Source organism: Drosophila mojavensis, unplaced genomic scaffold, assembly GCF_018153725.1.
Source record: "Drosophila mojavensis isolate 15081-1352.22 unplaced genomic scaffold, ASM1815372v1 contig_80, whole genome shotgun sequence".
Taxonomy (NCBI): domain Eukaryota; kingdom Metazoa; phylum Arthropoda; class Insecta; order Diptera; family Drosophilidae; genus Drosophila; species Drosophila mojavensis.
In genome coordinates, this window is record NW_025318906.1 from 9,338,020 (window position 1) to 9,351,314 (window position 13,295).

At 35.8% G+C, this 13,295-nt stretch overlaps 1 protein-coding gene across 9 annotated transcripts in view; it reads right to left on the bottom strand.

Moving 5' to 3' along the window:
- Positions 1–2,981: 2,981 nt before the first annotated feature.
- Positions 2,982–13,295, bottom strand: part of LOC6579253 (cyclic nucleotide-gated cation channel beta-1) — a 94,935-nt gene continuing 84,621 nt past the window's right edge. For 5 of the 9 annotated variants that reach the window (XM_044010920.1, XM_044010918.1, XM_044010925.1 and 2 more), the window contains 7 exons: positions 11,915–12,066; positions 11,445–11,586; positions 11,147–11,296; positions 6,402–6,569; positions 5,327–5,564; positions 5,128–5,273; positions 2,982–5,010 (listed from right to left, as the gene is read on the bottom strand). In XM_044010920.1, coding sequence (XP_043866855.1) covers positions 4,700–5,010; positions 5,128–5,273; positions 5,327–5,564; positions 6,402–6,569; positions 11,147–11,296; positions 11,445–11,586; positions 11,915–12,066 — 1,307 coding nt within the window. In that variant the 3' untranslated portion in view covers positions 2,982–4,699. The remainder of the gene's footprint in view (positions 5,011–5,127; positions 5,274–5,326; positions 5,565–6,401; positions 6,570–11,146; positions 11,297–11,444; positions 11,587–11,914; positions 12,067–13,295) is intronic. The other 4 variants (XM_044010923.1, XM_044010926.1, XM_044010922.1 and 1 more) reach the window with 3 other exon arrangements.

Genomic DNA, 13,295 nt, shown 5'->3' on the forward strand with positions numbered 1-13,295 from the left:
GGATTTGAGTGGATGAGTTTCAGATAAATATATGAGTTGAGATGAGATGAGTTTATGATAAATATGGACTTGCATATATAATATTAGAGATTTGTTGAGCACATTTATTTATTCTTTAGATGTTACGAAGAACTCATAGTACTATTTGTCTGGTAATAATATTTTAAATTTAATAGCTTTTTGCTGAAGTTGGAATAATTATATATTAACTTATAGTTATCAGATAATATTGATATGCAAGATATGTATGCAAAAGTAATACATCTGACGTTAAAAATCGAAATGAATTCTTCAGATTAGTCAGATTTAGATTATTGAGATTATTATTCAGATTATTTAAATTAAGCTTCTTCAGATCATTAAGAAATTCGACCTATCTTTTCTTTTTTACTTACCACTGAATGAATTCGCTGCTTGCATTCTTATAAACTCTCTCTTTCCTTCACAATGCAAGCGAGCATTGTGCAGTCGCTCACAGCCGACTCGCGTGCTCTTATTTGATTTTCCCACTCTATTTTAATGGACTTCACGTTAATTATTGATGACTTTGTGGTTTTTCTCTCCTCGTAATTGAACAATTTGTTGACTCGCTGCGGCTTATTTCAAAAGTTATTGATTATAAAAAAAAAATAAATAAATAAAAGTACAGAAAAAAGTAAACGCAGCTTGAGCTATTAACCTCACCCCGTCCCTTACTTACCCTTAGTGCCAGCCCTAGCTCATAATAAGTCGAAACAATAAGTTTTCTTTCATTTCTCAAGAATTTCTTTTTTCTTTTCTTTTGTTTTGTTTTGATTTTATTTGTATTTTTTAGTGTTTTTTTTTTTTTGTGTATTTTGTTTTGTTGTTCGTTTGTTACCCTTGCAGTTGTTTCTCTTGGTTTTTTTTTTTTTTTTGGCTTGTGGCTAAACACACACACGGCTTTAAAATGCGGTTCTTTGTTTATATATATAGATGTATATATATATATATGATCGAACTGAACGATCATAAGTACATAATTATTTCGGGTATACAGGTGTTTTTAAGATAAGCTCGATTCACTTGCTGCAAATCGGCGCTGCTCTGAATATTATCTTTAAAAAATGCCTTTAATTTGTTTCATTTGTTTCTCGACTTTTTCGATTTTTAGTTATGATTTGGCTTTGTCTTCATTTTACTGCTGTTCTTATATTATATTTTTTGTGTTTTTATTTTATTTTATTTTTTATTATTTTTGGTTTTGTTTTATGAATGAAGTCATGCTGAATTAATTTATTGTATAACCTTATAAATTAATTAATTAATTTATAGTCACAAAATAAAGCTATAAATTTTTATATTTGTTTTTTTTTGTTTTTGTTTTAATTTTTTTTTATTTATTGAATTCATAAACTTATTTAGCACATCTCGCATCTGTGAAGTTCTACGATCCAAATATTTCTTCTATTATAATTAGCAACAACACAACCAAATCGATGTAGTTTCTTCTCTTTCTCTAAACACTTTCCTTAACCCCACTCCCCCGTCCCATCCCATCCCTGCGGTCCCCTAACAAATGGCATAACAAAAGAATCCAGAGGTTAACTCAAAGCCGACCAAAAAACAACAAAAACTACCGAAAGGCGTAAGTTAAATATTTGGATTATATATGCTCTCGTCTTATGTGTGCTACGCTAAGAAGCAATAAGTTTCATTCAATGTAATATTATTAAATAACGTTCTCTTTCTCTCACTTGGCTAACTAAAAAATCAAAAAATCTTCAACAATTTCTTTATGCATAAATTTCTTCTCATTTAGTGTTCGTTTATAGTTTTTGTCTCATTTTCATTTAAATACTTGTTTTGTCTTAGATGAAACCCCATTTTTTATGTTTATTGTAATTATTTAATTAGGCATATTAATGAATAAACTTTTTTTATTTTCATTTTTGGTTTTTGATTTCTATAATAATAAATTGCAATAATGCTTCGAAATGCAATTAGGTATTAAACTATGAAAAGGAATTTTGTAAATTTTGTTAGAGCTTTATTTTTGGGTTTTTTTTACGTAAATTAGAGGAAAAAATCTAAGAGAAAATGCTAACAAAATGAATTTTGTGTTTCATATGGAATTTCCATCCAGCAGCATGAAGTTTTCAATTAAGATTTTCTTGTGTTTGTTTTTAGGTCTTTTTTTTTAATGGGATTTTTGCTCACAGTTCGAGCGACAAATAGCACATTAACTAGCGGCTTATAGACACTCAATCAATCAATCAATCAATCATTGATACACTTAATTTAGTAGCCTAGTTTCATTTTGTTTTTGTTTTTCGTATATACTCGTAAATATTATTTCATTTCGATTTGAGTGTGTAGTGTAGATGGGTGTGTGTGTGTGTGTGTGTTGACACAGAACATTTGTCTGAAATATTATTTTTGGTCTTCTCTTGTACAGATCTAATTGGTAACTAATTAAGTTATATCTAGAATTCATTCATTTTCATTTCATTTCTGTTTCTGTTTCTGCTTTGTTTTTCTTTTGTAATATATCTAAATTCTTCGGTCTTCGATCACTTAAGCCTGCAGTGCGTTCCCATATTATGGGTTTACCAAAAATCATCGCTTAGTTCTGCTACAGAACTTACTCTACAGCATCATCATCATCTCATCATCATCATCATCATCATCATCATCAACATCGTCAACATCATCAGCATCTTTGTCTCGTCTTAACTCAAATGTGATTTTCAGCATTCGTTTTATAGCTTGGCAACTAACTAACATTACAATACATTTAGATCTTTCAGTTAAGAGTAACTATATATATATATCATATATTATATATTATATTAAATATATAATTTTATACCCAATGCCATATTACATATAATATTTACTAATATAGTAGTACAATATAATATTGCATTAAAAGTTCTTCGACTGCTTCTTTTTTCTCTCTATTTAACTATTGTTTTATTTTTATTATTTTTAAATGTAATTTATGTGTATGTTTTTTCTTCTTCTTTTTAGTATTTTTTTTTTTTGTATGTCTGTTGTATGCTGTGGCAGTTCTTTTCCAATAGTACAAATATTTTGCATATTTTTTTTTTTTTTTTTGTGTTTTGTCTTACATTTTTTCTTCTTTAAATATTATTTTCAATTTTTTAAAGTAAATCGTTTCCCATATACACATCTAGTAAATTTTTTGTTGTTTGTCAAATTACAATTAGCAAATATTACATTACGCTAATTATTCATATTAATTTCAATTTTAAATTAAATTATTTGTATAGTAATTACCGTTATTTGTGTGTTTTGTTTGTGTTCGTGTCTTTTCAAGTTAATTATTTGTAGTTTTTTTTTTTTCGATTTTTTTTTTTTTTTTTCATTTTGATATTCTCTAATTGAATCCTTAGAAAGATAATATTTACAATGCAAATTACATACAATGCGCAATGGATTAATAATGTAGGTTTTTAAATTATTACATTTTATTTGTTTATCTAATTATTAAAATTAGCGAAGTTCAAACAAAACCCTAATGATGCTATATACTCTATGCGTATAATGTAAGTGTGTATGGCAAAAAGTTTTAGGTTCGTCTATATATATCTTATATTTATGTAATTAGAGACAGATAGATAGATAGATAGAGAGAGAGATAGAGTGAGATAGAGGACTACAGCTAGAGCTGTTAAATAACAGTTTATATGGCTTGACTCCATGAGCTGCTTATCGGAATATCTATTAAAGCTTTTCCGATTTCGACTAATTTAATCGTTTTAATCTTAGCTTAAGTTTAAGTTTGTCTTTTTGGTTTTGAATTTGCAATTTAGTTTACTGGTTATTAGAATTATTTTGTAGATATTAGATTTATGTACATATTGCATTGACCTATGCAGACCTTAGTGGCAGTGCCCTTTTAGTGGGAGAGGGAGGGGGGGTGAATGTTGAATGGCCTTTTGTTAGCCAGCACTTTGCGCTCTTTTGTCTCTTCTAGTTTCTCCAAACTGCCATCTCATTTCTCTTTTGTACTACAGCGAGCAATATTTGTTGTTGCCTTTGTTGTTGTGTGTTGTTGTTTGTGTTGCATTGTTGCTGGCGCGTTGCATGCGTCGCAAGATTTGACCAGTTTGTTGCAGTCGCAACAGTCGCTGCTGCTGCTGCTGCTGCTGCTCCTGCTCCTGCTGCTGGTGTTGCAGTTGCAGTTGCAGTTGCTCTTGCTGCTCCTGTTGCTCCTCCCTCGATGTGTGGCTGTTGCTTGTGCTAGCAGCTGCTGCTCCTGTTCGCGTCGGGGTCAGTTGGTTAGTAAGGCAATTTGGCAATATTTCAACCGCATGCACAACAATCACACACACACACACAATCACATACGCACTCACACACACACACACACACAGATATAGAAACAGTATAAAACACACATGTACAACATATTGTGGGCGTATGGGGGCGTGACACACACACACGAACACAGTGAGTTTGAGAGAGCAAAAGAGAGTGACAGAGAGATAGAGACAGAGACAGAGAGTATGATGCAAATTCATATGAGGCGCATTTCGTAGCGGGCGGCAGCTCCACGCCCATTTCTCAAATATATATATATAATATATATATTGTATGCATTCTTTTTTTTTGGTTTTCTTTCGATTTTCTTGTATGAATCATGGAGTCATGAGGAACATGATATGTACACCATACCGATCGGCTGATGCTGATGGGGCAGCACGCTCCCGTGTTATATGATACTCTCGCGATTCCGTTCCAGCTCCTCGGCCTCGTTCTCTGGATCCACGCTGGACGTGGACGAAACGCCACAGATTTGCATTTCAATCTCAGCCAGACGATTCTCCAAGTCCCATTGCTGCTGCGAGAGCTTAGTGTTCAGAGCCTGATTCTCTGACTCAACGGTATGCAGACGTTCTCTCAACCGCTTAATCTCATCCTCGAGTGCCTCATGAGAGCCGAGCAGCGGTGTGGTGCCACCGCCAGCGCCACCCACGCCGCCGCCATAGCATTCCAGCTGCGAGCTCGAATCGCAAATGTGACCTGGGGGCGATAGAGAGAAATAGAGAGAGAGAGAGAGAGTGGGGGAGGGGGAGAGCGAAATAGATAGTGATTGGCATGAGTGAATGTTGAGTGGTGTGGGCTTCCATGTTGGCTTACCTGTATGACTCGGTTGCGACTGCGGCCGCATTGAGTGGTGCGAGGTGGCGCGACTCCTTGGCCTCTCCTCGGAGCCGTGTGCGCTGGGACTAATCGAACGCGGCGAGTCGGTGGCACGCACCAAATGCTCCGTATAGCTGCGTGGACTGCAAGCATTCAGTGTGGAATACGCAGCGACAAGGCAACAATCAAGACTCACCTGTAGCCATGTGAATGGGGCAGCTGCTGCTGCTGCTGCTGTTGTTGTTGTTGCTGCTGCTGCTGCTGTTGCTGTTGTTGCTGCTGTTGCTGTTGCTGCTGATGTTGCTGCACATGATGCAGCATATTGCCGGCAGCGGGGGGCAGCCACATGTCCTCCAAAGTGGTGCGACCGCAGCTCTCCACCAATCCCGGCGTTGACTGGCAACGGCCCATGGCAACTACATTAAAGTATTTGACTGTGTTTTAAAATCAAAAACGTTCACACCGCAAAGCAATTGGGGGAAAAGTTGGGAAACAACGAAAAGCAAAAGAAACAATCGATTTGTGTTATTCAGAATTAGGGGGAAGTCGTATTTCGTATTCGTATTCGTATTCTTAACGATACACTCAGAGAAAAGTGCTGTTTGAAGCCTTGTGAAGTTTTGAATAAGATAGAGAATATCTTGAACGATAATATTTATATATTACAATTTTATATTCGATTTCTTTTTAAGTTGAAGATAAAAAAAAAAAAATAATAATAATAATAATAATAATATTAAAAAGAATACAAGTGTTTTGATATAAAAATAATTTTATTATATATATATTTTTTAATTTTAATTTTAATTTATTTATTTTTGTTTTAAATTTTTTATGGTTTGCTAATGGAAGTCTTACGAGTTTTAAATATTCTAAAATATTTAGAGAATATTTCCTTATTTTATTCATTAACTTTTGAGCATGGAATATTGAAAATATTTCTGTCTACCACATTTTTAATAATTAATAATTGAACATTCATCAATAAAATTAATCTCTTTTTTTATAGTCTTTAAAACACTTTTTACTTATGAACTTGTTAATTTCAAATCAGTATTCATTAAATAAAATTTACTTAAATTTCCTTCAGTTTCTTCACTTCTTCGAGTGCATTGAATTTTCTCTGAGTGTATCTGGCACATGCACTGATTTCATTTGGTTTCAATTTCGAGCGGGGCGTGTGCTGTTTTGGGACTGTGATTCCGCTGCAGTTGTGCAGCAGCTGCAGGTCGAGTTAATGACTAGATGAGATGAGATGAGAGTTCTCCTACCTTTCTCCAGTGGCGCCTTCTTGTATTTCTCTAAGCGCTTGACGGCTATCGATTCGAGACGAACGCGAGCCGCTGGATATTCCTTGAGCACGTCCCACATGTCCTTTTTGCTGAGCACGAACAGATCGCTGTAGCCCACTGAGCGGACGCTGGCGGTGCGTCTGTTGCCTGTTGCAGGGCAGCAGCAAAGTGCCGCAATGTGGCAAGTTGCATTAAGTTGGCAAATGTGGCAAAGTTGCACGTTGTTGCGCGCGACAAAACAATCGAAGAGAATGCAGCAGGTGGTGAGTGGGGGGTGGGGGGGGACATAAAAAGTTTAATATCAATAACTTGCCAAAGGTATTTTACGTTTGTTATTGTTCTTGTTGTTGCTGTTGTTCTCTGTTGTTCTTATTGTTGAGTGCACACACAAACAGAGACACACACACGCACACACACACACACACACATATGCACACATTAAAATTGCATGCCAACCAGAAAGGTATGCAGGCAATTGGTTGCAAGCTGCACAGTTGAATTGGATTCAGATAGAAAGACAGTTTGTTGCAATTGGAAATTGGAAGTTGGGCAATTGGGTTGACAGTTGCACACAGAGAAGGCATTTATTGGATGCACAAGTGCTACACACATACAGCAGCTACATATAGATCAGTTATGTATGTGTCTGTGTTGTCTGTCGTTTCGTTTGTCGCTCGTGTTGGGGCCACCATTTGCTACAATCAAGCAGCAAGCAGCAGGCAGCAAGCAGCTAGCAGCTAGCAGCCATAACAGCAACAGTTTACTCAGCTCAACAGCTAAATTTGTGCTTTGCATTTTTATGGAATACAATTTGAAGCTGCGACCTGCTCAGTTCCTGAGTTGCTCTTTCAGCAAGAATTTCAATCTGAATACGTAACTATTTGCGCAGAATATTTACATTTCCGCTTTTACTTGTTATACTCTTTAGACTCTTTAGAGTTCAAGTTAATATCTGCATTAAATTATTGTCAAGTTCCATTAGGTAAAGTGCTAGAACAGTCACTTTTCACTTAACTAGCTGTTAAATATTTGCACCGCAGAGCGTTGCCACCTAGTTGTAATTTATTAATATTGAGCATGTGGCTATGCCGAAAAGGCTAATATCAAGTTTACTTCAAAACTTATGTTTAGTATTGCAGCTGGTAAATATCTACTATGGCGTTGCCACCTTGTTAAAAGTAATCTGTAGCTAAGTTAGAACAGTAGTTTATATGGGAATTATAATAGCATCATAGTGACAAACTATAAATTTTGGCCAACTTATTTTGGGCACATATGGCAACGCCGAATTTTTTACTAGATAAGCATCATCACTAACTATAGTGGCATCATCTTCATACATCGACTTTAAACACAGTCCATACTTTTGTGTTATTAACTATACGCATTATTATATAGAAGACAGTGTTGCCACCTAGTTCTGTTTTATAAATAAAAAGCAATGCTAATTGAATTGAGTGTAATGCTAGGTTTACATGTAAGTTCATGCATAAGAGCCTTTCAGATATTTATGATGCACAGTGTTGCCACCTTGTCTGACATACTTTATAGCTAAGCATAAACTTGATAACTTCTATTTATTTTTGACAGCATCTACCTAAGAAGCTTCTAATTTTGACACGAAAGAATTTTATGGTGTTTGGGCGTTGCCACATTGCTGATATATACAACTTTAGTAAACTTGATCAAAATCCCGTAATTTGAAGCTGCCTCTAAAAGCGCTCTGCGCAACTGTTACGTAAACTATATGCAGAGTGCATAAATTTGGAATACCTTAAAGCTGTAGTGAAGTTGTAGCAAATGTTGTTAACTGTTTAGTGTAATTGAATAGAAAAAGTTGACGTGCAATTTGAAAAGTATTTGAGTTTAAATGTGTGTGTGTGTGTGGGTGTGTTTTGGTGTTTGTGTGTGGTGCATGTTTAATTGTGGCAACAACAGGGCGTATACTTAATTTAAAACACTGTCAAAACACAATTCAAAACGTTTAAATTACGGCCAGGCAAAGCAATACAACAACGACTCACACAGTTACAGTTAAGAGAGGCATGGAGACAGTGGTTGGGCTGAGTAGAAAAATAAATTTAATAGACAATATTCGATCACAACTACGAGACATAGAGACTGTGAGAGTGAGTGAGTGAGAGAGAGAGAGAGAGAGAGAGAGAGAGAGAGAGAGAGAGATAGGAAGGACTAATTGGATTGTGTAGAGTGTGTGTGTGGGTGTGTGTGTGGGGAGGGTGGGGTTTGATGAAAGCGCTCAAGTCATGCAGGTAAACTAAACGATTCGATTCAAGTTTCGCAACGGCAGCAACAGCAGGTGACAACAGCTTGACAACAGCTTGACAGCAACTTGGCCAATTGTCTGTCAAGCAGGAGTCGACAACTAATTGAGCTAGACGAACCAAAAAGTTTTACTTAACTTTTGTCAGCCTTTTATCAAATAGAATTAAGTTGCTCAGTTGCTGCCGCTGCTGTTGCTGCTGCTGCAAATCGAATTAGGCAGCTGCAAGTCAAGTATGCAATGCCTGCCACACACACACATAGACATAGAGAGAGAGTGAGAGAGAGAGAGAGAGTGAGAGAGAGACTCATATGGGCACATGTTATGCATGCGCTAAGATTAATTTTGTGCATTGTTGTTAATTAAATGCCACAAATAAGAGCTCTTTATATATATACATATTTCTATATATACACACATATACAATATATATATTTGCAATTGCCAGCACGTGACTTATCGCTGCAATTTACGGTCGACTTGCGTTCACTTTTAGTCAATTGTGACAAGGCTTTAAATTGCGCCCACTTGAATTTTGGTTTTGGTTGCAAATGAAATCAAAATTTACTTTGACATTGACAATAAATTGCGCATTATTATTGCTGATTTAAGCCGATTTTATTGAAGTCTATGGCAATTGTTTAATTTTTCAATATATATTTATGGTATATGCAATATATATTGTGTTTGCAGCTCAATAAAACGTGGTGCATGCAGGTGTAATAATTGCATTTGCCATTCATTAATTTTGTGTGCGGCCAGCAGGGCATTTAAAAGAGACAACAATAACTTGTTGTTTATTCATGTGTGTGTGTGTGTCTGTGTGTTTCTGTGGGTGTGTGCTTTAAAAGCGCATTGCATACTTTTAGGAGCGGGCTATGAAAACAATTTTTCGGCACAAAACTGTAAAAATATGTGAAGGAGAAACAAAAATTGTTTTGCATTACTGCAAACAGTGCATGAAAACAGAGCATAAAAAAGTTAAATAAAACAATGTTGAAATGTAATTTAACTATGACTACAGCTAGACGAAGTTTAAATACACTAACGGAGCTGAGTGGGAAAGAGCTCAGAGGTAGTTAAGCTGTATGTAGTTGTAAGGCAAGTCTATTATATACACGATGGCCCTTGAATAAGCCTTGTCTATGCCTCATAGAGTTCAAAGGCTGAGCTGTGCGTGCTTCGAGCCTTGACTTTGTAGCTGCTCTGGGCAACACGAAACTCCATACAAATACCTAATTTAGCACACCTGGCGCACATGTTAGCTTGATAAGATTTTTTTGACATTTGTGTCACATATTTGAAGTGAAATATTCTTGAGTAGGGTCAAGATTTGATTGAAAAACGCTTTGGACAGCTGATTATGTCAATCAATGGAATAGTAGTAGATGAGTAGTATTAGAAATAGTAGTATATGGTAGTATATAGTATTATATAGTAGTATATATAGTACAATATAGTATTAGATCGTGGTAAATTTGGTAGTATTTAGTAGTATCTATAGTAGAAAATAGTAGTAGACCGCATTAAATTTAGTAGTATACTGCAGTGAATCGTAGTATATTTAGTAGTAGATCGTTGGTATACAAATTAGTAGATGGTAGATTATCTTAGAAGATTGTAAAGCGACAGGGTTTTATATATGCTATCATATGATGCTGACGAGCTATCAAAAGTTGTCCAAAATCACTAGTAGAGCAGCTATTGAGACATCTTAAATACTCTAAATTTATAATTTATATCGCTTGCCAAAAATAAGGTAATTATAGCTTATCACCAACGAAAATAATGAAAATGAAATATTGCTTTATTTATTTTTAATCTATAACAGACCCAATACCAAATGCTAAATACCCCCGCTGTTAGTGTATGCGAAAAACAATTGAAAATAAATATATATAAAATAAATTTTAAAAAATAATTTCCAAATATTTACTGCAATTTGTTTTATTTTTATTTTTCGGATGTTGCGCTCCATTGAATTTTATGCCAAAGAGGGTAAAAGTAATTAATTAATGTGCGAAATAATGAAGACAGTGATAAAGTGGATGTGATGAGAGTGTGAGTGTGAGTGTGAGCGTGAGTGTGCGTGGGTTTAATACAAGATAAGTTAGTTGTGCGACTAAATGAAACGCTTGAAGAGCGTTGACTCACTTTAAAGTGATTTGTGCAACGGAATATATAATTAAGGGAACTTTGTTTTGTATATCACTAAGTATACACATAGAGTTATATATATATATATATAGACGAGCAAAAACACTTAGCTAAGGAATTATTGATTAAAAACTGGTTGTGTGTGTTTTATGGTTAATTGCTGTAGATGTTCAATGTATTTTTTGTTGTTTCTGTAGTTGTTGTAGTTACGTTAATTCATTTTTTTGCTTGTTTGATTTGATTTGTTGCTATTGTTCCGCCTGTCGCACTAAAACGGGATATTTACCAAGTTCTTTACCTGCGGTGCCCATATTCAGTATACTAATTTCGCCGAAATAGGAACCTGCCTTTAACGAGGCCATCACCGTCTTGCCATTGTCAGCGACGACCTGTAATCGTCCACGATTCACAATGTACATCTCCTTGCCCACCTCGCCTGCAAAGCGCAGAGAGACAAAGACAAAAACAGAGACAGAGAGAGAGAGAGAGAGAGAGAGAGAAAGAGAATGAAAGAGTTATTCAGTTTTAAATATAAATATATGTATATAATTATATATATGTGTGTATATAAGCTGGTCAGTTACCTTTGCGGCAAATGTAATCGCCCGGAGAGAAGAGTACGGGTCGCAGTCGCAGCACCAATTCGCAAAGGAAACCAGCTTCGGTATTTTGAAAAATCTCAACCCGCTTAAGTGTATCTAAATGGACGTTAATTGCTATTTCAGCCTGCAAAACAGAAACAGAAACAGAAACAGATATAGCAACAGTAACAGAAACAGTATTAAGAGCGAGCCAGGAGGGAGAGGGAAGGAGAGGTTCGGCTCTGTTACACAGAGCATTAAAGGACAACAGAACAAACAAAAGGAAATGAAAAAAAAGAAGAATGAAAGTAAAAGGAAAGCCCGGCAACATGCCACACCAAATGGACAATTCGTGTTGCCACAGCAGCTGCTTTCAAAGCGAACTAGCAGCAGCCTCCTGCTGGAGCAGGAGCAAGATTAGGAGTAGAGAGAGGAGAGGGGAGGAAAAACTGTAACTGCGGCAGATTATTTACCTTTAATTTATCAGGAAGACAGGATACGGCGCGCTCCTCGTCTGAGCACTTTTGCGTGAGCCACAGGTAATCGAACCATTTGATGACCTTCACCTGCAGATGATTCGGAACACGCCGCATGCGCATGTACGTCTTAACTCCGTCCAGCTTGGCTGCAAATAGCAAAAGTACTCGATACATGTAGCACATACTTTCTCCATAGCTATCTATATCTCGTTACATATACATACATACATACGTATGTATGTATGTATCTCATATAAAGTAGCTTATAATATATGCACGCTTGTTTGTGCTTTGGATTACACGCAAATCGAAACGGTTGCCGCATACAAATGTCGAATGACCAGCGGCATTTTGGGTGCGGATGCTGGGCAACGGCTACGCCCAATCGCACCACCAAAGCCAACGAACAGCCACCTCATCCACCACTAATCGCTATGGCTTCCGACCAAATCAGCGTTTTGTTCTGCATAAATTTCATTATGCGCCCACACTGAGCGAAAAATTTTAATGTGATATTTCTTTTGAGTTGAGTTAGCTTAAAATATAATTTTTACCATTTAAAATTAATTTTTTTTTTATGAATTTACATACATATTTAACAGATTTTTCTTCTTTAGATTTTTTGCACATTTTTTTTAATAAGCTAAAAAATATTTAATTTTATTTAATACTCACAATTTTAGCATAAATTTTAATATATTTATAAATACAAATTTTCAAGAATTTTCTGCATAAAAAGGCGCCTACACTGAGAGAAAATGCTGCATAAAATCTGTATCATAATATTTATTATAGTCTATATTTTTTAAACATTTTATACAGCCTTTGCCATCGCTTTTTCTCTCAGTGTAAGTGCCCTATTGTGCTTTAGCTGATTAGCCAAAAGTTTCAACATGAAAAGAAATTCAATTGGCACCACCTGGCGTATGCGTAATATTAGTCTGTAATTAGTTATGGCTATTAGGAAATGTTTTCTGCTCTTGGGAATTTGTAAATGCTAGTCAATATTAGCAAAAAACAAAAAAGAAACAGAAAACAAAAGAGAAGATTCGATAACGGTTGTTCACCACAAAAATTGTGCTAAATGCACAGTCGGAGCAACGTTTACAGAGTGAATTATCGAAACTTACGTACGTTTGCGACAGCTAAGTGCAGTTCCGGACTTCTTTGTTTTGCTCTCAGGCGCTGTGTGAATGGATATGCGTGTGTGTGTGTGTGTGTGTGTGTGTGTGTGTATATATTTGAGTGGATAACCAAGCGGTGCTCGATGAGAGGAAATTAAATCTCTACTTGGCTCAACGTCACAGGCAACAAATATTGACACAATTTGTCGATTGACAACTGCGGTTTGCTGTAGATATTGGTGGTGTTGTTG